Here is a 21,365-nt window from a genome sequence, read left to right on the forward strand (position 1 = left end):
TGCTGCTAGTGAAGCCCAACATTCCCAATAATCTTTTGAATTCACATCAGATGGTTTGTCGGGTTTGGGAAGCTGGGTCAGAACCATGAGCCACCTCCCAGCGAGACAAAACCCTTAAAGCCTGCAGCCTTCCCCACAGGGCAGATCGTGGGGACCGGAGAACGGAGTGAAGGAAGGCGTGCGTGTGGCAAATGCTGTTCGTTGCAGAGCCATCAAGCCACTCAGGAACACCCTTAAAGCAGCTCGGACCCCGCATGGGACGTCTGCTGGACTTGGCAGATTTCCCAAGATTTCAACCCGCAACCAACGTCCTGCCTGCAGGATGATCCAGGAAGGTGGAGGGTAAACAGGGGTCCCTGCAACTGCCCTCTACCTGCTCCAGCTGTTCCTGGAGCTGCCCTTTCTTCCCCTGCAGGGCCAGCAGCTCCTGCTCCAGGGCCTCCTGGCTCTGCTCCACCGCCTGCAGGGAATGGCCCAGGCCTCGGCGCTCCGAGTCGATCTCCAGCTTCTCCTGCACCAAGCGGGCCAGGTCATCCTGGATGCAGGCCTTCTCCAGCTCCGCCTCCTGCTTCCTGCTCAGCAGACAAGCCTTCTCCTCCTCCAGCTGCCCAAGGGAGAGGCCCAAGGCCACTGTGAGGGACGGCAGGCATTGCTGCTGCTGCTGCTCCTCCCACCCGCCCACCCCACCCGTGTTCCCCTTCAAGCCACTGTGGAGCATGGGACGCTCTGCACTCACAACATCGATGGTCCGCCTCAGCAAAGGCTGCAGGACCTGACCTCCGGCCTCTGCACCGCACGCAAAGCAGGCGAGGGAGACTCGGGCATCGCTCTGCCGACAGCGGTGGATGCAGAGCAATCCAATCCAATCCAACCCACCCACCCCTGGGGGGCCCACACTCGCCGCTCGCAGCCCTAACCTGGACGAGGATCTGGTTCAGCTCCGTTTTGTCTTGCGCCAGCCCTTTGTTGAGGGCGCTCATTTTGGCCAGGGAATCGCGCAGGGAGGCCTCCTCGGCCTTCAGCCGGTTCAGGGCAACTTCCAGCTCGGCCCGGCTCCCCTCGTTCTAGATGGGAGGAAGGACGCAGTGGTGGCAAACAGGAGCCTCTCCGCATGGGAGGCCCAAACCAGCTTCAGGACTAAGGGCAAACAGGGGCCGAGGCCCAGGGCTGCTTGCTCCCTCTCGGGCCTGAACCCCCAGTGGGCGCCTTGCCTTGGCCAGAGCTTTGGCGGCTTTGGCCTTCTCCTCTTCCAACACCTCCTTCTCCAGAGTGGCCTGGCTGAGGGCTTCCTTCATCAGCACCAGCTCGTTCTTCAGGCTGGACTTGGTGGCCTCCAGGTGCTCCAGCTGCTTCTGGCTGTCAGCAGGGCAGAGAGAGGAGAGACCCACAGGAGGCCCAGCTGAACGCAATGGGCTCTGAATACCGGAGACAGACAAGCCCAGAGGAGGGCAGGCCAGAGTCCTCCGGCCTCCTCCTGACGAAACCAGGGAACCCTTGGTGCCGGGACTCCTCCGAGCTTCCTTATTCAGAGTCCCCACTACTGGCTTAGCCAGGTGGGTGCTGAGCCCCAAATGAGGCCTCTGGCTGGATAGGGGGCCTCCAACCCAGCCCCCCGTCTACCTCTGTTCCACTTCCTTCCAGGCACGTTCCCGATCCTTCAGGACGTCCTCTCTTTCCTCCTCCAGGGCATCACGCTGGTGCTGGAGGTCTCTGCCGGTCAGCTGCAGTTTCTCCTTCTCTTGTCGCACCTCTTCCAGTTCCTGCTCCACAGCCTGGAGGGTCTTCTCCAAGGACAACTTCTCCCTGATATGGGGTGGGTGGGGGATAACCACAGCCTTGTAGGAACAGCAGGGAGGAGGGCCAAGGCAGCTCTGCTCTTCCCAAGTCGGCCTCTCGAAGGCAGGGGAAGAGCAGGCTGGCTACCTGCCGCCATGTTTTTGAGCCACTTGCTGAGTCCTCTGCTTGAAGGGTCATCGTAGAGAGCCCGTTGGGGGAGGGGCTCCAAAGCCGCCGCAGCCCAAATTACGCTTTTAACGGAGAGGCCAGGGGATGCAACACAGGCTTCACCGCTAATTAGCCACCAACGTCGCAAAAATGCAAAATCCGTTTATCTAGACCCACTGGAGAGCAAACTGTTGCATCTGGGTAGTGCTCCCAAAGAAGGAATCATTTGCTCAGTCTAAATTTACCGTACAAGCGTCACCTCAAAAGGTGGACATTTAGGGGAGAAAAGGGAGTGGAATCAGCTAGTTCTGCAGTCTATATTCCTCTGCATTGGCAGTTCAAATTTCACCAGGCTCAAGGTAGAGTCAGCCTTCTGTCCTACTGTGAAGCAGTATATCAGTCTATCTATACTAGCAGTATTCCTTCCTTCCTTCCTTCCTTCCTTCCTTCCTTCCTTCCAGTTAGAATGCAAGTATTGCAAGCTAATTCCGCTGACTGCCAGCAGTTTGATCCTGACCGACTGGCTCAAGGTTGACTCAGCTTTCCATTCTTCTGAGGTCAGTAAAACAAGGACCCAGATTGTTGGGAGCAAGAGGCTGACTCTGTAAACTGCTTAGAGTGGGCTGTAAAGCACTGTAAAGCAGTATGTAAGTCTAAGGGCTATTGCTATCTAAGCCATGGTAGTGCAGTGATTAGAATGAAATATTGCAGGCTAACTCTGCCCACTGCCAGCAGTTCGATTCTCAATGGCTCAAGGTTGACTCAGCCTTCCGTCCTTCTGAAGTGGGTAAAATGAGAACCTGGATTGTTGAGGGCAAGAGGCTGACTCTGTAATCTGCTTTGAGAGGGCCATAAGGCACTGTGAAGTGGTATATCAGTCTATCTATAATAGCAGTATATTTTTCTTCCTTCCTTCCTTCCTTCCTTCCTTCCTTCCCTCCCTTCCCACAATGATTAGAATGCAGTACTGCAAGCTAAGTTTGCCAACTTCCAGCTGTTTGATTCTGATTGGCTCAAGGTTGATTCAGTCTATCTATAATAGCAGTATATCTTCCTTCCTTCCTTCCTTCCTTCCTTCCTTCCTTCCTTCCTTCCTTCCTTCCTTCCCTCCCTCCCTCCCTCCCTCCCTCCCCCACAATGGTTAGAATGCAGTACTGCAAGCTAAGTTTGCCAACTTCCAGCTGTTTGATTCTGATTGGCTCAAGGTTGATTCAGCCTTCCTTGTTGCGGGCAATAGGATGACTCTGTAAACCGCTTAGAGAAGGCTGTAAAGCACTGTGAAGCGGTATATAAGTCCAAGGGCTATTGCTATTAATAGGCAAAGCACGAATGCTGAGAACAACGGCAAGCCCTAAGCAAGGCATTCCACGGCTCAGCCAGAAAGACAGAGTGGGCCTCCCCCCAGCCCCAAACCTTGGGCAGTTTGGGAAGCATGGCTTGGGGAACCCCAGACTTCCTTCTCTTACCCGCTCAGTAACTCTACCGACGACCGGAAGTGGCTGGCATCCCGGCTTGCCTCCTCCCTGGCCCGAGCCAGATCCTCCACCTCCCTTTGCAGCTGCAGAACTGTCTCATCCAGAGACTGCCGCTCATGGCTCTCCTCGGCCAGCTGCCTCTTCAGGGAAGACACCAGATCCTGAGCGGCCTCGTATTTTCCCCGGAGTTCCTGGGAGCAACAATAAACCGAGTCACGGGTTAGGACAGACCGAGAGGAAGGGTCCACTCCCCCCACCCACCCACCCTGACGTGTGCACACTCGATGCCAAGGAAAGCAGAATCAAACCAATGCAGAAACCTGTCTACGCTACCCGTGCTTTCTCATCCCCGTGGCGGGGGGGGGGAGGGGGGTATCACCCCAAAACAGGTTGAAGTCTTGAAAAAGCGGAAGAGTCAGAAATGTCAACAGAAAATGGGGACAATGTGTGTGAGAGACCCAGAAGGATGGTCTTCCCGCCTTCCCCATAAACCAACCTGCTACCTAGAGATCCTCTGCGACAGGAGGGCGTGTGGGCCACCCTCAACATAGTTTTTTCTAATTTATTTAAAATACATACATATAATTCATCTTTTGTTTAACGGTGTGTCGTCTGGGTACAAATATCTAGTGCGATATTAAATTTTACAACCATATTCATTTTTTTTTCATAATTCTCTAATCTTATTGATATGCATAATATTTCTATTACCATCACACTCTTAACACGTATAATTCTTTTAACAATTTTTTTTATATTTCGCTAGCCTATTAGCTACCATATTTTTTATCCAGCCATTGATAAAACAGTTCCCATATCTGGTAATATTCAGTTTGCTCCTTCTCTTTAATTGCAAGCGTTAATCCATTCATTTCTGCACGTTCTCATATTTTCCTTTTCACATTCTCTTCTGTCGGAATCTTTTCATGTTTTCCAATTTTGGGAAAACACAATTCTAGCTGCAGTTACTACATGAATAATTAAATACGTCTCTTCCAGTGGTGGTGTGCTACTGGTTCGGACTGGTTCAGCTGAACCGGTATAATAAAAAAAGAAAGAAAAAAGCCAATGATCAGCTGAGAGGAGGGATCTCCCACCAGCCCCTGTGCTTTTCTTTTCTTTATCCTCTCAGCTGATTGGTGCTGCAGGTCTCAGCTGGTACGGGGAGAGCTGTGCGTCGGCGTTAAGCAAAGCATGCCCACCAAGCCACGCCCACTGAACTGGTGATAAAACAATTTGAATCGCACCGCTGCTCTTTTCCTTACTATAAATTTCTGATATAATGCCCAACAAAAATATTTCAGGTTTTAAATCTATGTGTTGCTGTATCATCTTTTCCAACCATGCATGGATTTTTGTCCAAAAAGGGAAAAAAAAATATCTCCTCTCGAGCATCCAGCTGAGCAGGACGCTCTCATTCCGTGTTTATTTCGTTTTACGCGACTTACAGCATGAAGACGTTAAAATCACCAGGGATAAACAACGGTAAAGTGAAAGATTCGTTCAAAATTCCCTTCCAGGGGACCGCTGTCCGTCTTCCTCACCTGCAGCTGCAGCTGGCGCTTCTGTAGGGCGGACTGCACCATAGCCAGGGTGGAGGCTGCAAAGACGGGGGAGAGGCTGCGTCGAGGCGAGGAGCTCCGCAGTGGGGAGGACAAGCCCCTCACAACACCGGTGCCGTCGCTGGCCGAAACGTCAGTCTTTGGGTCGGACGGTGGGAGGTGACCGGTGCCTTCAGTGTCTAAGATCACTGCCTGAGGGGTGGGCCAAGAGGAAAGTACCCGTTGGAATGCAGGAAAGCACCTCCCTTGCCTGCCCGCTGCAAAGACCAGGTGTGTGCCCATCTCCAAGGTCTCGTGGGGCTGCCCTGGAAGGCCGTACCTGGGCGATCTCTCGCAGCGCCTGGTGCAGCTTATCGGCTTCTCTCCTCAGGGCTTCCACCTCCATAGCCTGTTCCTGAGCACGGGAGGCTTCCTGCAAAGGTAAGGACAGGTGAGGAGGCAGCTCTGCCTGAACATTTCCAGTGTGCCTCTCCTCTCGCTCTCTCTCTCTCCCCCACCCCTGCTGCCCAAACGGCCTTCTCTCCGCGAAGGCTGCTTCTCACAACATCCTCTTGGTGGTCTTCAGCAGGTTCTGACCAGTTCTGGAGAACCAGTAGCGGAAATTTGGAGTCGTTGGGAGAACCGGCAAATACTACCCCCACCAACCCCATGTCTTCTCTGCCTCCCATCGAGTCCCAGCTGATGGGCTGGGTCTCCTTTGGTTGCCCTGCCCAGGAGAACGGAGCTGGAAAGCAGGTTAGGGAATGGGGATTTTGCAGTATCCTTCCCTGGCCATGCCCACCAGGCCAAACCAAGCCACGCCCACCAAGCCAAGCCACACCCACAGAACTGGTAGTAAAAGAAATTGAATCCCACCACTGTCCTCTCCACCAAAGCCAGACTCCTGGCTCCGCTCCTCACCAAAGTCTCCAGCTTGTGGGTCAAGCCTTCGATCGTCCTGCCCTTCTCCAGGTTCTGCCCTTTCAGGCGCTCCAGGCTTGAGACAGCTTCGCTGAGCCTGAAGCCAGAAGAAAGGCCCCCAAAAGTCAGGCCTGGCCCTCCACGGCTCCAAAGAGCAGAGCCAATTATGGAGCATGGTCTCTCTCTCTCTCTCTCTCTCTCATCCCGCCCCTCCCAGCCCACCTGGTGCTCAGCTCCACCTTCTCGGTGTCACACCGGACTTGCAGCTGGATGACGTCCCTGACCTTGTCCTCCAGCTGAGCGGTCAGCAGTGACTGCTTCTCCACCGCTGCCCTGGCGGTGCTCTCGGACAGGTGAAGGCGGCCGCCCAGGTTCAGGCAGGAGGCGTTCACGGACCGGACCGTGTGGGACAGCTCGCTCTTCAGCTCTGAGAGGTCCCTACAGGAGGAAGCAGAACCTTGGCATGGCGGAGGCAGAAGAAGGGCTCCCGTTACAAGCGCTCCCTGGGGTGAATGTTACGTTACTGCCCTCGGGGCCCCTCGTCCCTCAAGGTGGTTGGTGATTCCGGGACAAGCAGAGCAGGAGCAGAAGAAATCTCGAGGAGAAATGGGCATGCGAGAGCGGTGCAGCCCAGGAAATGGAGGCTGAATGTAATACAGCAGTGGCGGCTAACCTTTTGGGGCTCCTGTGCTTGTGTGCCAACACCCAGAAGGCAACGCACGCCCTCCCACACCCCCTATGCATGCGCACGTGATCCCCACCCACTCACCCCCACCGCCCCCTTACCCGCACTGCGCCTCACAGCTGATTTTCAGCAGGTTTGAGGCCTTTTTCGGCCTCCCAGAGGCTTGAGGAAGGCTTCTGCAGGCCGAAAACTAGGCCTGTTTCATCACTTCCAGTATTTTCGGAAAAACAGGAAGTGATGAAACGGGGCTAGTTTTTGGCCTGCAAAGCCTGCAGAAGCCTTCCTCAAGCCTTTGGGAGGCCAAAAAAGGCCTCAAACTGGCCAAAAATCAGCTGTGAGGTGGGCGCATGTGCAGTGAGGTAAGTTTGCCTGCAGCTCACGTGCTGACACAAATGGCTCTGTGTGCCTCCTGTGGCACACGTACCATAGTTCGCCATCACAGTAATATAGCATATGTCTTGATGGGGAAAATGCCCCTTTAGCTCTCGGAGAGCGTGCTCAGGTCCCGAGGGCTCTCGCCTTGCCAATTCCAGCTTAAAAGGGACAGCTCTGCCGGCTACACCTTAGCCCCAACACTGACCTTTCCGTCATGCTCTTCGTTTCGCTGAAGTGCCTCCTGAGGCTGACCACTTGGCGCCAGAGGGTGAGCAGCCGGCTGTGCTCACTGCTGAAATAGTCATTGAACGACTGAGGGGAGACAAAAAGAGAGAGAGAGAGAGAGAGAGAGAGGAGAGCTCCTACTGATTTCTGCGGGGATTCTGAAAAAGGAACCTCGAGCTGTTGCCCGGCCTATTCAATCTGGAATGAATTCACTGCCCCTTCCTCTCCCTGCAAGGTCTCCAGCCCCAAACCTCTTCCTCTCGCCTCCACTCCGTCTCCCGCTGTTGCAGCTCCTCTCGGGCTTTCGTCCAGTCCATGGTCAGCTTTCGGATGTCCTCGCTGAGGGCCTGATTGGCCACGTTGGCTTGCTCCAGCTGTTCCCTCAGCATGGCGTTGACCTGGGCCAAACTGGCACTCCTGACAGTTAGAGGGGAAAGGGCATCATTGCTGTCAACTCGTAAAGCATTCCTATGCCTGTTTTCGAGTTGCCATAAGCAGGAGGGAAGAAAAACCCGAAGAAGCAGTACAGCAATTAAAACCAGAAATACATTATACACTTACTAAGATTGTAGCTTAGGCTACCGGATCTTCTGCCCTCCAAAAATCCTTCACTGGAGAATGTGATTTATGGCACCCAGCCCCTGAACGTGTTTGTTGTAGAATCTGATTTATGACACACCCAGAGGGGAGGGAGGCAATAGGGTCACAGGTGACCGTAAATTATGTGTGGCAGTGTTGGCTTCATATGGGTCTGTGCCGACATGGTGCTCCTAATAAATCTTTTGGATTCTTCTGAAGCTCGGTTCGAGGCTCTTGACTTAATTCGGGCAATCGCCGGAACCCTGACAGCTGCCCACGCCCAGCGGGACAAGGAAATGTTCACCCACGCTTCCGGGGCGGGTGCTGGAGGCAGTCCAAGGCAAAGCGGACAGGCCAGGGAGTCAGACTAAGGCAGGTAGTCCTTGACTTACGACCACAATGGAGCCCAACATTCCTGCTGTTAAGGGAGATGTTGGTTAACTGAGTTTTGTTCCACTTTACGACCTTTTTTTACCACAGTTGTTAAGTGAATTGCTGGATAAGTTAGTAACCCAGTTGGCTTCCCCACTTTGCTTCTCAAAAGGAGATCACACATGACAAGACACAGCAACGGTCATATATACGAGTCAGTTGCCAAGCATCTGAAATTTTGATCCCCAAAGTGCTTTTTTTTCCAGGAGGCAACTGAGCATGTTTGTTGTTGGTTTTTTTTGCTTTTGGAAACATCTCAGCTCTGACAGGATAGTGGGGAATGGCTGAAGAAGCTTCTTGGGTGAGGAGCAAAATGTCTTCAAAAGACAAAAAATAAGAAAGTCGCTTCCTGGAAAAAAAAAAGCACTTTGGGGACAACCAAGACCAGGATGAGTTGAGAATCTCCACAGGCTTTTATGATCATGGGTCATAGCTGTGAAAAACGGCCATGGGTCACTTTTGCCAGTGCTGTTGTCGCTAAATAAACTGTTGTGAGTTGAGGACTAACCGTACTGTGAAGCAACGGAGGCCGGGCAGTCATCGCTTCTCTTCAGACTCACCTTTGCTGCTCTTCCTCTAAACGGATCAGAGCGTTCTCCAGGTCATTGCTATGATCCTCATCGTGACATAGAGGCGAGTCAGACACGTCTAAGTGGCCCTGAGGGGTTAGGGTGACAGAGAACAATATGAAGGGCCGGGTCCTGGCATACCTGCCAGAGTTCAGGTGAGGTTCTTCTAACGCTGGAGGGAGCCACTTTTTTTTTTTGAAAATCTGCTTCAACCCCTAACAATGCAAACTCCATGATCAGATTGCTTTATTAGGTTGGGAAAAAGTCCCCTCACGCTGAGATCCCCGTTCTCTGGGGAAAAGTGGCTTCTCGATCCAGAGAGAATCGAGGTGTGTCAGAGATTTGGTGTTGTGGTCTGCTGGCCGCCAACCCATCAGGTGTGTGAGTCAGGGCCAGCATCAGAGCAACCCGGGAGCTCCGAGGGGGAAGAGGGAATGGAACTGGCAGAGAAAGAGAGAGAGAGAGAGAGAGAGAGAGAGAGACAACTGGGTCCAGTGCCTGATGCAGGGATGCGCAGAAGGCAGAGGAGAGGAGAGCAGTGGAAATCTATGGGCCGGTCCTTGGGATGGAAGAGCCACCGCTGCTAGAGAAGCCCCACCAGACTCTGGGGATAAAAGGCAGGGGGCGGAGATGAATAGATGTGGCAAACAACTATTTATCTTCCAGATGGACAGACTTGTTAGCCTGTGAGAAAAACTTTGTGAGAACTTGATGCTGTTGGGCTACGAGATTAACCAGCCCCAAGGCAGAGAAAATGGGCCGGTGAAGGTAGTTAGGGCTTAAAGTAGAGACAGGAGTGGGGAAAAAATAATCTTGACAGAGAGTTGAAGGACTGCCTCCACAGTTTGTACACAGTCCTGAAGTCCACATAGAGCTCTGCGCACTGGGCAGCTGGCGCGAGCTGCAAAAACATCACAACTCAAGCAGCCACCCATCCCGGGGGTCTCGCCCTGGCCTGCTACGCTGAAGAAAAAAAAACGCCCCTCACCGCCAGTTGCTGGTGCTCCAGCTCTGTGGATTTCTCCAGCAGCAGCTGCTCTTGTTCTCCACATTTCTTCTTGTATTGCAAAACCTAGAAGGGAAAGAAAAGAAAATTGTGCTGAGGAGACACAACGCGGCAGCCATTGGCCCAACAGAGACATTCTTTTCACAGAGAGACTAGCAGGTAGAGGAGACCTTGCACCTATGCGCTGCGGTGGCGCTGTGGTTAGAGTGCAGTACTGCAGGTTACTTCTGCTGACTGCCAGCTGCCTGCAATATGGCAGATCGAATCCCACCAGGCTCAAGGTTGTCTCAGCTTTCCATCCTTCCGAGGTTGATAAAATGAGGAGCCAGATTGTTGGGGGCAACAGGCTGACTCTGTGAACTGCTTAGAGGGGGCTGTGAAGCTCTGTATAGCGGTATATAAGTCTAAGGGCTGTTGCTATTGACTGCTGCTGGCTTCCAAGACAGGGCAGACCTCCTTGAAGGAAAAGCGAGCTCAGCCTTGCAACGCCAGCCTTAACTTCACCCCGGCAGAAGGGCATAGTGCCTTCAATTTAAGGTGGGTCTCCTTTTCCACCCCACCTAAAGAAGCCTGGGGAATTATAGTGGGAGACCTGGAATTCCTGCAGAAATATAATCTAAGTATTAGTTGCCTAGGCTTATTAGTTATTATTAGTTACTTATTAAGTATTGCAAGCTACTTCTGCAGCCAGCTGCCTACAATTTGGCAGTTCAAATCCCACCAGGCTCAAGGTTGACTCATCCTTCCGAGGTGGGTAAAAGGAAGACCCAGATTGTTAGGGGCAAGAGGCTGACTTTATAAACCGCTTAGAGAGGGCTGTGAAGCACTGTGAAGTGGTATATAAGTAAGTACCGTTGCTAGCTAAAGAACACGATGAATCAGAATTTAGCTATTGCTATTTTCTTTCCCTCCTTCCCTCCCTCCCTCTGGCTAGAATACAGCATATGGCAAGCTACTCTGGCCACTATCATCATTTCAATCCTGACCGGCTCAAGGTTGACTCAGCCTTCCATCCTTCCAAGGTGGGTAAAATGAGGACCCAGATTGTTGCGGGCAATAGGCTGGCTCTGTAAACTGCTTAGAGAGGGCTGTAAAGCACTATAAAGTGGTATATAAGTCTAAGGGTTATGGCTATTGCTACTTAAACCTAAACAAAGGCTTAAGTGTAATTACCATAAGCTGAGAGGGAAAATCCTTGAAGCTTTACCCTGTGAACTAACTCAGGTGAACTGTAAATCTGAAACAGGATTGAAAGAGGGCAGAGGCAGGGAAAGGACTTGCCATTAAAAGACACGCATGCACACGCCAATGAGCCGGAAGCACCTGGAGGCGGGCAGGGGGCTGTTCCGGCGGCTGGCCAAACCCACCTTGGCTTGTAGCTTCTGCACAAGCTGTGCCTGCCGCTGCTGTCCCTCCTGGTAGGCCTGCAGTTTGCGCTTGTAGGACGCCTGGTCCTCCTCCAACCGCCGGCGTAGCTCGATGTTCTGCTTGGCCAGGCTTCTGTTCTCCAAGCTCTCTTGCTCTCCTGTCTCCAGGCGCAGCGCATCCTCCAGCTGAGTCCAAAACAACCAACATTCCTCCTATCCCGCCCGAGATCGGCTCAGCACTGCGCACATCACATACACAACAGCAGTCGCTCTGGGAGGTGAGTTGGGCCGGACTGAGAGAGGAACCAGCCCGAGGGTGAGGTCTGGAGCTCACTGTCCAACTTCTCCCAAGAGAGGAGGAGTGGGGGGTGAGGGGGCACTCAGCTGCCTGCCTTTCAGGCGAATCGCCACATTCCTCCTATTCTCTTCTTACCTGGTTAGTTTTGTGTGTTGGGTCAGCCTGTCCCCCCTCTTTGCCTAAGTCACAATTCAGCTCAGAAAACAAGCGGAGCATGAGGTATAAATGTTGCTCTCCCATGAACTGCCTCATGCCCTCCTCTGAGCCACCTGGCCAAAGAGAGGCCGGACGGGGAAGGTGCGGAGGGCTACTTGAGGCAAACAGCAGATTAGGGGAAGGACGGATTACAGGACAATCAGTCAGAGGAGAAGCCCCAGCTACGGCCATTTCCATGTCCCGAAGGTCGCAAAAGACAGGATCCCCTTTTGTGGCCTTCCGACAAGCCAAGTCTATGGGGAAGCAAAGTTCACTTAACAACCGCGTTACCCACTTATCGACCACGGCCATTCACGCTGGCAGGAAAGCTTGTCAGATGGGGCCACACTCACTTAACAAACGCCACCCTCAACAAGAGAAAACTTCGGGGCTCCATTGCGGTTGTAAATTGAGGACCGTCTGTGCCCGGCTCCTTTGGGACCAGGGTCCCTCTGGCAGCATCAACCGGCTGCCCCCTTCTCCGCTTCCCCCAGGACCCACCTCCCCTCCCCACTCAGGACCCTCAGTCCCCCCTCCCATGCAAGGCCCACGTCTCCTCCTCCCTCAGCACCCTCCCTGGCCCCTCCCCCCAGGACCCTCAGTCCCCCCTCTCCCCAGAACCCCCTCCCCCAGGACCCTCTTCCCTCCCCCTCTGCATCCCCCAGGACCCTCCCTCCCACCCAGGGCCCACCTTCCCCCCTCAGCACCCCCTCCCCTTCCCTCCTCAGGACCCTCCCCTCAGGACCCCCAGGACCCCCTCCCCCGGAGCCTCCCCCCTCCCGCCAAGGACCCTCTCCCCTCCCCCTTGGCACCCCAGGAACCCCTTCCCTTCTTCGCCCCCGCCCCACAGCAACCCCCCAGTCCTTCCCCCGTACCCTCTCGCTGAGAGCGTTGTACTTGATGGCCAGCTCATCGCGCTCGGCTCGGCTCTGGGCCAGCAGGTCCTCCACGCGGGACAGTTCCTGCTGCAGGAGCCGGTTCTCCTCCTGCACGGACAGAAGGGACGACATCTCTTCGCCCCGCGAAAGAAGAAGAAGCGGCGGCGGAGGCTGCGGGCGGGGGGGGGGAGAAACGGGCGGCCCAACTCAGCCCGGGCTGCACAACGGACCAAACCCCCTCCTCTTATTTAGACTACAACTCCCAGCATCCCTTGCGCGAGGGGCTCCCTCCCGCCGAAGGGTCGCCGCCGAAGTCGAGCAGGGGGGCTTGCCGCAGAGGCCTTTCTCAAGGCGCTGCGCCCCGTCCTCCTAGCCCCGGACCAGACCGCCGACGCGGCTGCCTCGGAGCCGGAGGGCGCCCGGCGAGGAAAGGGCGCGAGGGCCGCAATCTGAAGGGCTTCCCCCCCTCCCGCCCCCGCCGGCTACACACACACACCGGCGGTTGCTATGGCACCGGGCGAGGAGGCGGGGCCTGTGCTGAAGAGGCGCGCGAGAGCGTTTCCCGCCCTCCCTCCCCTCCGCCTGGCTACGGTGGCCGCCTGAGGTCAGTCCCGCCCACTTGCAACGCCGTCGCCACCTTCCTCCAGCTGTCAAAACAAGGAAGCGCGAGGCTGGCTGGCAAGAAAGGTTTTTATTCGGGACACGGAGTGCAGGAGAGAAAGACGCCGCCGCCACCACCGCGCGTGGAGTCCCGGAAAGAGAAAACGACGCGCCCAAGCCCCCGCGGGGCAGAGTCCCTCCAAAGGCTACTTCCCAACCCTTTGGGCTCTGACCCTAACCCAACATTGTTGGTTGTCCTGGCACGACCATTCCCTCCCCGCCCTCCAAAGTACATTGCTCCTCTTGGGAAGGAAGAGAGACAGAAGAGCAGGCGAGAAGATCTCCGCTTCGTAAGCAACAGGCTGGCATTTGAGCCACTGCAGCCCCCTACACACACACAAACACACACACACACAAGTCCCAGGTGCCGGTGGAAGAGAGAGCCAGACGATTTGCAGGGAGCCCCCTCCTCTGCTTTGCCACAAGGTCCAAAGCCAAAGTCAAACCCATCCAGGCAGAGGATCTGTTGGGAGAGCCAGCGAGGCACGGCCCATCTCCCGGTCTCTGGCCTCCGAAAGGAGTTCCTCTCCTTGGCCTTTGGGCCTTCCCTTCTGCTTCAGAACTGGACCCAACCCGAGTTCTGCTGAGGCTGAGAGCCGGACCTACGAGAAGACAAAGACAAACACAGCCCTTGAACTAGAGATATTCCCCGGCACTTGCTGGAACCAGAAGCCGCACCTTGGGGGTCCATGGTTTGGGCAGAAACTTGGATGTTCTGCGATCAACAAGTGGCACTTACAACCTCCAGGAATTTGAACCAGTTAGCCAGCCTCTGTGCTGGAGACACCTCTTGAGGACTCCAGCAAGAATTTCCAAGGGATGAAAGCAGAAGTCACCCGAAATGATACTTAGCACCCTGTGGCAGCCCTTTAGCGGAATCTGAAAACTTGCGCTCTAACACCACAGTCCCAAAACTTTTCCGGCTTGATGGACTTCTGTGTGAATGGCAGGTGCGTGTGCATGAGTGTGTGCAACTCCATTTGTGAAAAACAGCAGGCACACAAACGGAGCTGTGTCCATGCATGCTCCCCACTTGCGGGGGCCCAGTTTGGAAGGGGCTATGGCCCAGTAGTAGGCCACAGCCCGTGGGGTTGCGGACCCCTGCTCTAACAAATGGAGCAGCTGATCTCTTAAACAATTCACTGATTAATTAAATTACAGCTACTGTGAAAATTAACAGCAGGCAAACAACCTTGACTTGCCGCTGGTCATAAAAGGAGATAAAATTCCAAAGTCAACTATGCAGCATATCTCTTTGATCTGCACTTAATTCTATTTTTTAATGGAAAAATTCACCCACTATTTACAATTATCGTTCAGTAGAAAAATACTATTTAAAATACCATACTTGATTGATGAATTATAAATTTTACTGATTCAAAAAGACTAATGTAGCTCTTGCTCAAGCTACTGAGATTGTCCTACGGTTTAAAACACTGTTTCCCAACATAAACAATTTTAACATAGGTTGACTACAAGTCCCAGAATTCCATAGACAAGCAGCCGGGGCAATTCTGGGAGCCAAAGTCCATCAGGTCTTGCCTTTGGTTGGGAAATGCTGGTTCAGAGGATAGGAGATGGCGAAGAGATATAAAAACTCTGGCCTAGGCAAAAATGGGCCAAAACTTTTAAGTTCAGAGAGTCCAGATAACGTTTGAAAGCTGTGCAGGTAGACCTTCCCTGATTCACTGAAGCATGAAGGAGAAGTTATACAATCAGAATTTATATCCAATCTCACTAAAAGTGGCTTTATCCTTCCTGGGAAGTTGATTTTGTGGTCTTACGTAAATAGTGGGGCTGGCACATTCTTTGATAAGGTCTAGGCTATATTATAAAAAAAGGGACAGCAAACGCTAAATTTGTCATGGTGCAGGACTTCAGGACAATTCCCCACTGTATGGACACAATAGTTCCACTGCTCCTGTCCTTTTGGGAGAAAGAAAACGTGCTGGAGAACGCGAGGGAGCAGGACTTTACCTCCCAAAACATGACAAAAGGGGCATCTCCTTACCCAGAAGCTTGGGTGAAATCCCCCCAGATGTCTGCAGAAACTTCTCTTGAAGAACTTGGCGGCTGTGAGGTCCGAGACCCGGCAACATCTGCTGGCCAACAAAGTGCAGGGAGAAAAAAAGAGTTTAGCTTTGTCTTTCCTTTTTCCAGATGTTCCTCCAAGGAAGGGCTTTTGTCTGAGCTGGCAAAGAGAAGTCCTATTACTTAGTATGCATCCGTTTCCTTAAAAAGACCTTTGCACAACGGATGCATCTGCTAAGGGGTGGCTAGATGACGGAGTGGGGGAGGGAGAGAATGGGGCCTGTGGGTCCTTGAGGTGGGTGTAAAAGGCCCCAGGTGATCCCACCTACCACCAGACAGCTCAGGAAGTCTCAAAGCAGGAGCTCCCTTTTCTACTTTGGTACCCAAGTGAATCCACCCACCACCACCCTTTGAGGAGCCACACAGACCTGTTTGGGTGGTGTCTGCTGAGGGTCCCGGAAGAGGCAAGAGAAGCTGCTCTCCAGGCGTGGGGAGGAAGGGGATCTTTCCCCCTGGAGGCGGGGGAAGAAGGGGGAGTCCTGTGGAGTCAGAAGTTCGTGGCCTACTTCCCGAGGAGCCATCCTTTTTTTTCATGTTCTGTGGGAAGACCAAAAAGGCACCCTTGGAAGCCTCCCACTTGAGGACAGAGCCCAAGGAGGAGGAGGGATTCGCCCTCACTTCTTCCCCAAACGTCGGACTTCAGGTTCCGCTTCCCTTCCCAGGACTCAAACAGGGCAGGAATCACCCACCGAGCTGACAGAGGGGCCACTGCACTGCCGAGCCTTATAACTGGAGTTGAATGCATCTGTCTTGCTTCCACAACCCTGGACAAAAACAAATAAACCCCAAGGCCTTTCTCACCGCAATGCTGAGCTTGATGGTCTGCCCTTCCTTGAAGCCCAGGTCAAGTTTGGGCACCGGGGTTGGGTTTTGGGCTTCTTTGGCCAACTCATTCTGTTGTTTGACCCACCTGCAGAGAAAGAGAGAGAGAGAGAAAAAGAAAAGCGGTGGAGAGCAAGAAAAGATGCAGGCTGAATTGGTAAGGGAGAGGCCAGTTACTTAAGACAGGCATTTCTATTCCTGGGGAAAAAAAAAAAAAAAAATCCACGTAGCAAAGGTGACCTCCCAAATCTGTTATCTCCCTCCAGAGCAGGAAACAAGGGGTGAAAAACAAGCAGGGATGGAATCTGTGGTCCCCCACCCCTGCTGCTTTGGATCTCGTTCCCTTGTTTGGCCCAGGTATGGCTCCTGAGAGGTTTCTGAAACACCTGGAGGAAAAGAGGAGAACTGGAATGTTTTCTATAGTTTCCTCCCTCTACAACAGGGGCGTCATGGCAGCATCACGTGACGTATCAAGACTTTTCTTCCCTCCTTTGCTAAACTGGGCAGGGGCGGAGCCAGCAGGTGTCACATCTGGCCAGCAGGCCGTGAGTTTGAAGGCCCTGCTCTAGAACAAGCCTTCCCCTGCTGATTCTGAGGGCGCTCTCCCAAACAAGGTCAAGGAAGGCTGTTAAAGTGGAGCCATTCTACCAAGGTTCCAGATTCGCCAATGAGGGGGCTTGTGCTGTCTTGGAGGTGATTATTGCATTAAAAGATACCTCCTCCGCTCTATTGTATACACCCCCGCTACCTTAACTATTTTCTCTTTATTTTTTTAATATATTTATTGTCTTATTGCAGAGGTGGGCAACTATGGCCTCTTTATGACTTGTGGACTTCAACTCCCAAAATTCCTGAGCTAGCATGGCTTGCTCAGGAATTCTGGGAGTTGAAGTCCATAATTCATAAAAGGGCCATAGTTGCCCACCCGTCTTATTGTGTTGGGCCTTTTATATTGTTTTATCAAATTTTAAATCTCCCGAAGTTGCATGACAGCGAGATGGGCAGCGAATAAATGCAAAACAGGATATAAACAAAGGTTGTCAGTGTTGTTCCCAAACGCCAGGTTTTTTGCCAGGTTTTGAGTGGCGAGTGCAGGTCAAGAAGGATCAACTGTGACTGGTCATGGGAGACCACTCTGCTGAATTTCCCTTCCTGGGAGAAGAGCCTCCAGCAGAGTCCTGGCACCAAGGAAAGGCTGCTCACTTGAAATGATCTTGCAGCGCCACATTGAAGTCAAAAGCATCACCGCGGTCAACAAAGCCAATTCCGATGAATGCACGGCGCCCTGTAAGGAAAACTAGGCTCAGGATGGCGGCGGAAGTCACTGGCTGTAAGGTTAGCCCACTGGGAAGCCTGGAAGAAAGACCTCAGGAAGGCAGAGTCGTACCAAAGCATTCGCACACACAGCTCGATTGCAGCCGAACCGCCCAAAGGACCCTCTCCGCCCAGGCTGGTGACCTGGTGAGAAGCCACAGGCCCACTAAGGAGGGCTGCCGAGAGTTCAACCTTCTCGTGGTGCCTGCCTGCTAGGATGGGCCGTAGCCACCCATGCAGGTGCCCGTGGAGCTGGTTAACAGAGAGTTACCGTGGATAGCAAAGAAGATTCGGCGAATCGAACAAGGAAGAGGCATTGAGAGAGGAGAGCCGAGCGGAAGCTTAGAGAACCAAGGATATTCGCAGAAGAGCCCAGGTTGGGAAGCAGCCCGATAAATAGAGAAGGGGGAAGCGGATGGCCCAAGGGAGGGCTGCCCACAGCCTTGCACGCCACTTAAGGAAGGAAACAGAGAGTGAAGAGCGTTTCACGAGGTTCACTTAGAATGATTTCTGCCGTTTTTTACCTAGCACCGGGGAAAGCCTCCACCATCAGCACCAAGGACAGGGGTCGGATGCCACAGACAAGGCTTTCCCGGTAAAATTGCAACCAACTTTGCCCCTCCCTCTCCAAAGACTGGATCTCCCCTCCCACCCCCCATAGAGGGCGGGATCCAAAGCATCTCACCAGTCGTACCATTCCCATCTTCGACCCGGATGACAAAGTACCGGCTCGAGTCCGTCACGCCCTCCACGGCGATGCCAGGAAACTGGTCCACGGAAGCCTGGGCGAAAAGCTCTCCTGGCGGGGAGGGGAGGAGGGCCAGGTGGGCAGCCGGTCCGCTGTTGCCTGCCCACCGGTATCCCGAGGCCCTTGGGCCATGCCCTCCCGGGAGACCCCCCTCAGCCCCACCCCCGGGCGGCCCCTTACCCGAGTTCTTGTCCTCCAGCTTAATGAAGGCCACGCTGCCCCGGGCTGTGATGCGCATTCGGCCGCTCCAGGCCGGCTGGTCCAGCTGCCACTCCGCGGCACTAGCGGCGGGAGGAAAAGCCAAGTTAGCCCGGCCCTCCAGCGCCGCCTCTCGCCCTGGGGAGTCTCCCCACGACCGGCTCCCCGTTATCCGCTTTGCCGGGAAAGTTTGGCGGGGGGAGAACGGGTGCAGGAGATCTCTCTGCGCATGCCCAGCAGCAGCAGCAGCAGCAGCAGGGTTTTCTTCCGAGGCACCGGGAAGCCGGTCAGCCCAGCCAGGGGATGATGGGTCTGGGAATCCCGCACCGCCCACGACCCTTAACCGCCGGGGGGCGGGGGGGAGACTCACCGGTAGCCGCGGTTGGAGGCGCGCGGGGGCACCCGGTAGACGTGGACCTCCGGCTTGACGCACAAGACGGACTCGTAGTCTTCGGCTTCCGCCATCTTACCCCCCCCTCTCCACCGGAACGCTGGGCTCTTCCGGGCATGCGCAGGAGTCTTCTCTCCGCGAGGAGCGCGCCTGCCGTCACTCCCTCGCCCCACCTACGCCGCCCTTTATGTCTTCATAAAGCGGCTCTGTCGCCCCCTGGCGGGTCGGCGGAGGAGCCGCTCCCGGGGGCCACGCGGATTGCAGCGACGCTCGGGGGGCGGGAAATTCTGAGGCGGCTCTGCCCTGGCTGGCCCCCTCGCCGCCCCTCCCAAACCTCCCTTCGCCCCAGGGAATGAGAAGGAGGAGGGGAACGTTGAAAAAGTTTGGCGCGTTTATTTCAAACACAGCGTTGCAAATCAGAGGTCTCCAAACTTGGCAACCTTTAAGACTTGTGGACTTCAATTCCCACAATTCCACTCTTGCTGGCAGCCGCTCCTATGCTTGGCTAAGGAATTCTGGGAGTTGAAGTCCACAAGTCTTAAAGGTTGCCAAGTTTGGGGACCCCCTGGTGAAAATCTTTCGGCCGCACGTGGGAAACTCGGCTTGGCAGAGAAGTTCCCCAGCGCGCCTCGGGGGACTTTGAGCGCCGATCCCTTCTCTCCTCCTCCAACGCGAAGCGGACCCCCTACCCCACCCCACCCGGACTCTCCCCACGAAGGGCGCCGCTTCCCGGCCACAGCAACCACCCCGCCCCGGGACCGGCTCCAATTAGCTCATGGTGTGTGTGTGTGTCTTTGACGACCCCATCCCCCTCGGCCGGGATCCGAAAAAAACCCAAGTCCCGAGTCAGCGGTTAAAAGCCGGCGAGCTGGGGGAGGAGGAGCCGCGGCTTGCCCGTCTGCTCCTGTGGGAAAATTAATAATTGCACGCTCCCTCGCCCTTTCGTCTTTTTAACACCCTAAGGGAGGTAGGAAAGAGGCTTTCTAGAAGAGATTGTCACTTGTCAGAAATGGTGTAGGGTCTCCTGCTTGGGCGGGGTTGGACTAGATGACCTCCAAGCGCCCTTTCCGTTAATCTGTACAAATGATTCGAACCTTAGCCACTATGGCTGGGGAAGGCAGCTGGAGTGAGGCAGTTCCGTTTCAAGAATGGGGGAGAACAAGGGGAGGCCGAAGATCTGGGGGGGGAGTCAGAAAAGCAAATTGGGGAGAGGCAGGGATGGACAGAGAGGATATACACACACTCACGGGCCAGCCGGGTTTTTCACTTTTTTTGTACACAGGTACTTTTATTTCTATTATTACTCTTTTGACCGGTTACTTCTTTTGTGGTATTTTGACACACTTCCTGTGTTGATGTACAAAGAGACACCGCTCCGACCCGCCCACCCGCCCCCACACACACCTGCACGCAGAGAGAGAGAGAGAGAGTTACACCCTCCTGCCCCCCCCCCCTCCGTGTTTTCCTTCTCTCCCAGGAGGAGAGGATTTTTAAGGGCGGGGTTCCCCTTGAGACCGACCGCGGCGGCGGAGGTGTCCCCCTTCTACACCGCTCCTGTCCTCCCGAAACCACACAGCAAAAAACCGAAAGGCAGACTTGGGAAACACAGTGAAGCGAGCTAGCCCAGGCACCTGGAAGTGATGTGGGAGGGGGTCTCCTCCTCCCCACCCTCAAATATGGCTGCTAGGGAGCAAAGCCCCAGCTGGTCCGACACTTGGCAGGGTCTCCTAACCCGTCCGCCTCGAGTGCCTTGTTTTTTTTGTCCGACCACCTGGGAAAAAAGCTAAAGAAGTATTGCTTAGGGCCTGCAAGCCACGGAGCGACCCCATCCCCCACCCCCATCACTGCAAATCCATCCTTCCCGGGGCCCATCTTGAAAACGGTCCTGTTATGGAGGCCTTCGGTGTCTCGGGTGATCCGTCCCGTTTCGAGAGGGGAAGGGACACCTGATCTCCATCCCTCGCGCGCTTCTTTTGCCTTCCCGATAAGCAGACTTGACCAAGAACAAACAAGGCCAAACGCCTCAACGCACGGGGCCCCCCCAGCTGGCCTGACATCCACGGCCAACACAAGCGACATTTGCTCCCCCCAAACCCCCACCCCCCGCCGCCTGCATCCTCCCGAGGACCAGCAGGGAGGCAGGAACTATTCTATTCCTAGCCCAGGAGTCCTAGTGGCGAAATATAGCAGGCCTCCCATATCTTTGTCTAGAAGCAGCACCAAGAGGCAAAGGGCCGGTCAAGACCAGAAGGCAGGGCAAACCCTCCTGCCCTGAGGCAGAGGAAGGCTCCCAGCTCGTCCCACAGAGGCAGAGGGATCTCTGCCGTCTCACGAAGCGGTGGAGGACGACCTGGTGGAAAGAAGAGGCCGAGGCACCCTCCTCCAGTCCGTCCATTCCAAAGGGCAGCCAGCAGGAAGAGTGTCCCACCGCCGCTTTCTCCCAACTCCCCTCCTCCTTTCTCGACGCTAGCAACTACCGTTTCTCAGATAAACAAGTCAAAACAGCTAACACACCTCTTCTTCTTCTTCTTCTTCTTCTTCTTCTTCTTCTTCTTCTTCTTCTTCTTCTTCTTCTTCTTCTTCTTCTTCTTCTTCTTCTTCTTCTTCTTCTTCTTCCTCTCCTTCTCCTTCTCCTCCTTCTTCCCATGCAC

At 54.4% G+C, this 21,365-nt stretch overlaps 2 protein-coding genes across 5 annotated transcripts in view; both read right to left on the minus strand.

Moving 5' to 3' along the window:
• The window catches only part of CROCC (ciliary rootlet coiled-coil, rootletin), a 25,536-nt gene extending 12,497 nt beyond the window's left edge, over positions 1-13,039 (minus strand). The window contains exons 1-16 of the mRNA XM_087914838.1: positions 12,987-13,039; positions 12,488-12,661; positions 11,120-11,305; positions 9,735-9,818; positions 8,738-8,835; positions 7,418-7,583; positions 7,147-7,253; positions 6,104-6,319; positions 5,882-5,978; positions 5,301-5,393; positions 4,964-5,173; positions 3,411-3,610; positions 1,621-1,803; positions 1,212-1,356; positions 918-1,064; positions 374-604 (exon numbers count right to left, since the gene is read on the minus strand). Of these exons, the coding sequence (XP_087770964.1) occupies positions 374-604; positions 918-1,064; positions 1,212-1,356; positions 1,621-1,803; positions 3,411-3,610; positions 4,964-5,173; positions 5,301-5,393; positions 5,882-5,978; positions 6,104-6,319; positions 7,147-7,253; positions 7,418-7,583; positions 8,738-8,835; positions 9,735-9,818; positions 11,120-11,305; positions 12,488-12,622 (2,298 nt within the window). The 5' untranslated portion in view covers positions 12,623-12,661; positions 12,987-13,039. The remainder of the gene's footprint in view (positions 1-373; positions 605-917; positions 1,065-1,211; positions 1,357-1,620; positions 1,804-3,410; positions 3,611-4,963; positions 5,174-5,300; positions 5,394-5,881; positions 5,979-6,103; positions 6,320-7,146; positions 7,254-7,417; positions 7,584-8,737; positions 8,836-9,734; positions 9,819-11,119; positions 11,306-12,487; positions 12,662-12,986) is intronic.
• A 127-nt stretch (positions 13,040-13,166) lies between these two features.
• Positions 13,167-18,878, minus strand: NECAP2 (NECAP endocytosis associated 2). 4 transcript variants are annotated; one of them, XR_015739822.1, is made up of 9 exons: positions 18,694-18,849; positions 18,306-18,406; positions 18,072-18,176; positions 17,649-17,830; positions 17,267-17,348; positions 16,043-16,151; positions 15,610-15,778; positions 15,162-15,249; positions 13,167-13,752 (listed from the first exon to the last, which is right to left on the minus strand). XR_015739822.1 is itself a non-coding variant. In XM_026715742.2 (8 exons), exons 1-8 carry the CDS (start codon positions 18,786-18,788, stop codon positions 13,707-13,709), a joined length of 795 nt encoding a protein of 264 aa, XP_026571527.2. In that variant the 5' UTR covers positions 18,789-18,878; the 3' UTR covers positions 13,167-13,706. The 4 variants fall into 4 exon arrangements, 2 of the variants coding, with proteins under 2 accessions (XP_026571527.2, XP_026571526.2); XR_015739821.1 differs by having other exon boundaries at positions 18,063-18,176; XM_026715742.2 differs by lacking the exon at positions 17,649-17,830 and having other exon boundaries at positions 18,694-18,878.
• Positions 18,879-21,365: the final 2,487 nt, after the last annotated feature.

Source organism: Pseudonaja textilis, chromosome 18 (assembly GCF_049901715.1).
Source record: "Pseudonaja textilis isolate UNSWEBS1 chromosome 18, rPseTex1.2, whole genome shotgun sequence".
Classification (NCBI taxonomy): Eukaryota; Metazoa; Chordata; class Lepidosauria; order Squamata; family Elapidae; genus Pseudonaja; species Pseudonaja textilis.

What these genes read in the sequence shown, in the direction of transcription:
- NECAP2 (XM_026715741.2), bottom strand. Translation starts at nt 18,788, where the DNA reads ATGGCGGAAGCCGAAGACTACGAGTCCGTCTTGTGCGTCAAGCCGGAG. An exon ending in GCCTCCAACCGCGGCTACCG is followed by an intron (nt 18,407 to 18,693) that starts GTGAGTCTCCCC and finishes TCCCGCCGCTAG; the next exon opens with TGCCGCGGAGTGGCAGCTGG. An exon ending in GCTGGAGGACAAGAACTCGG is followed by an intron (nt 18,177 to 18,305) that starts GTAAGGGGCCGC and finishes CCTCCCCGCCAG; the next exon opens with GAGAGCTTTTCGCCCAGGCT.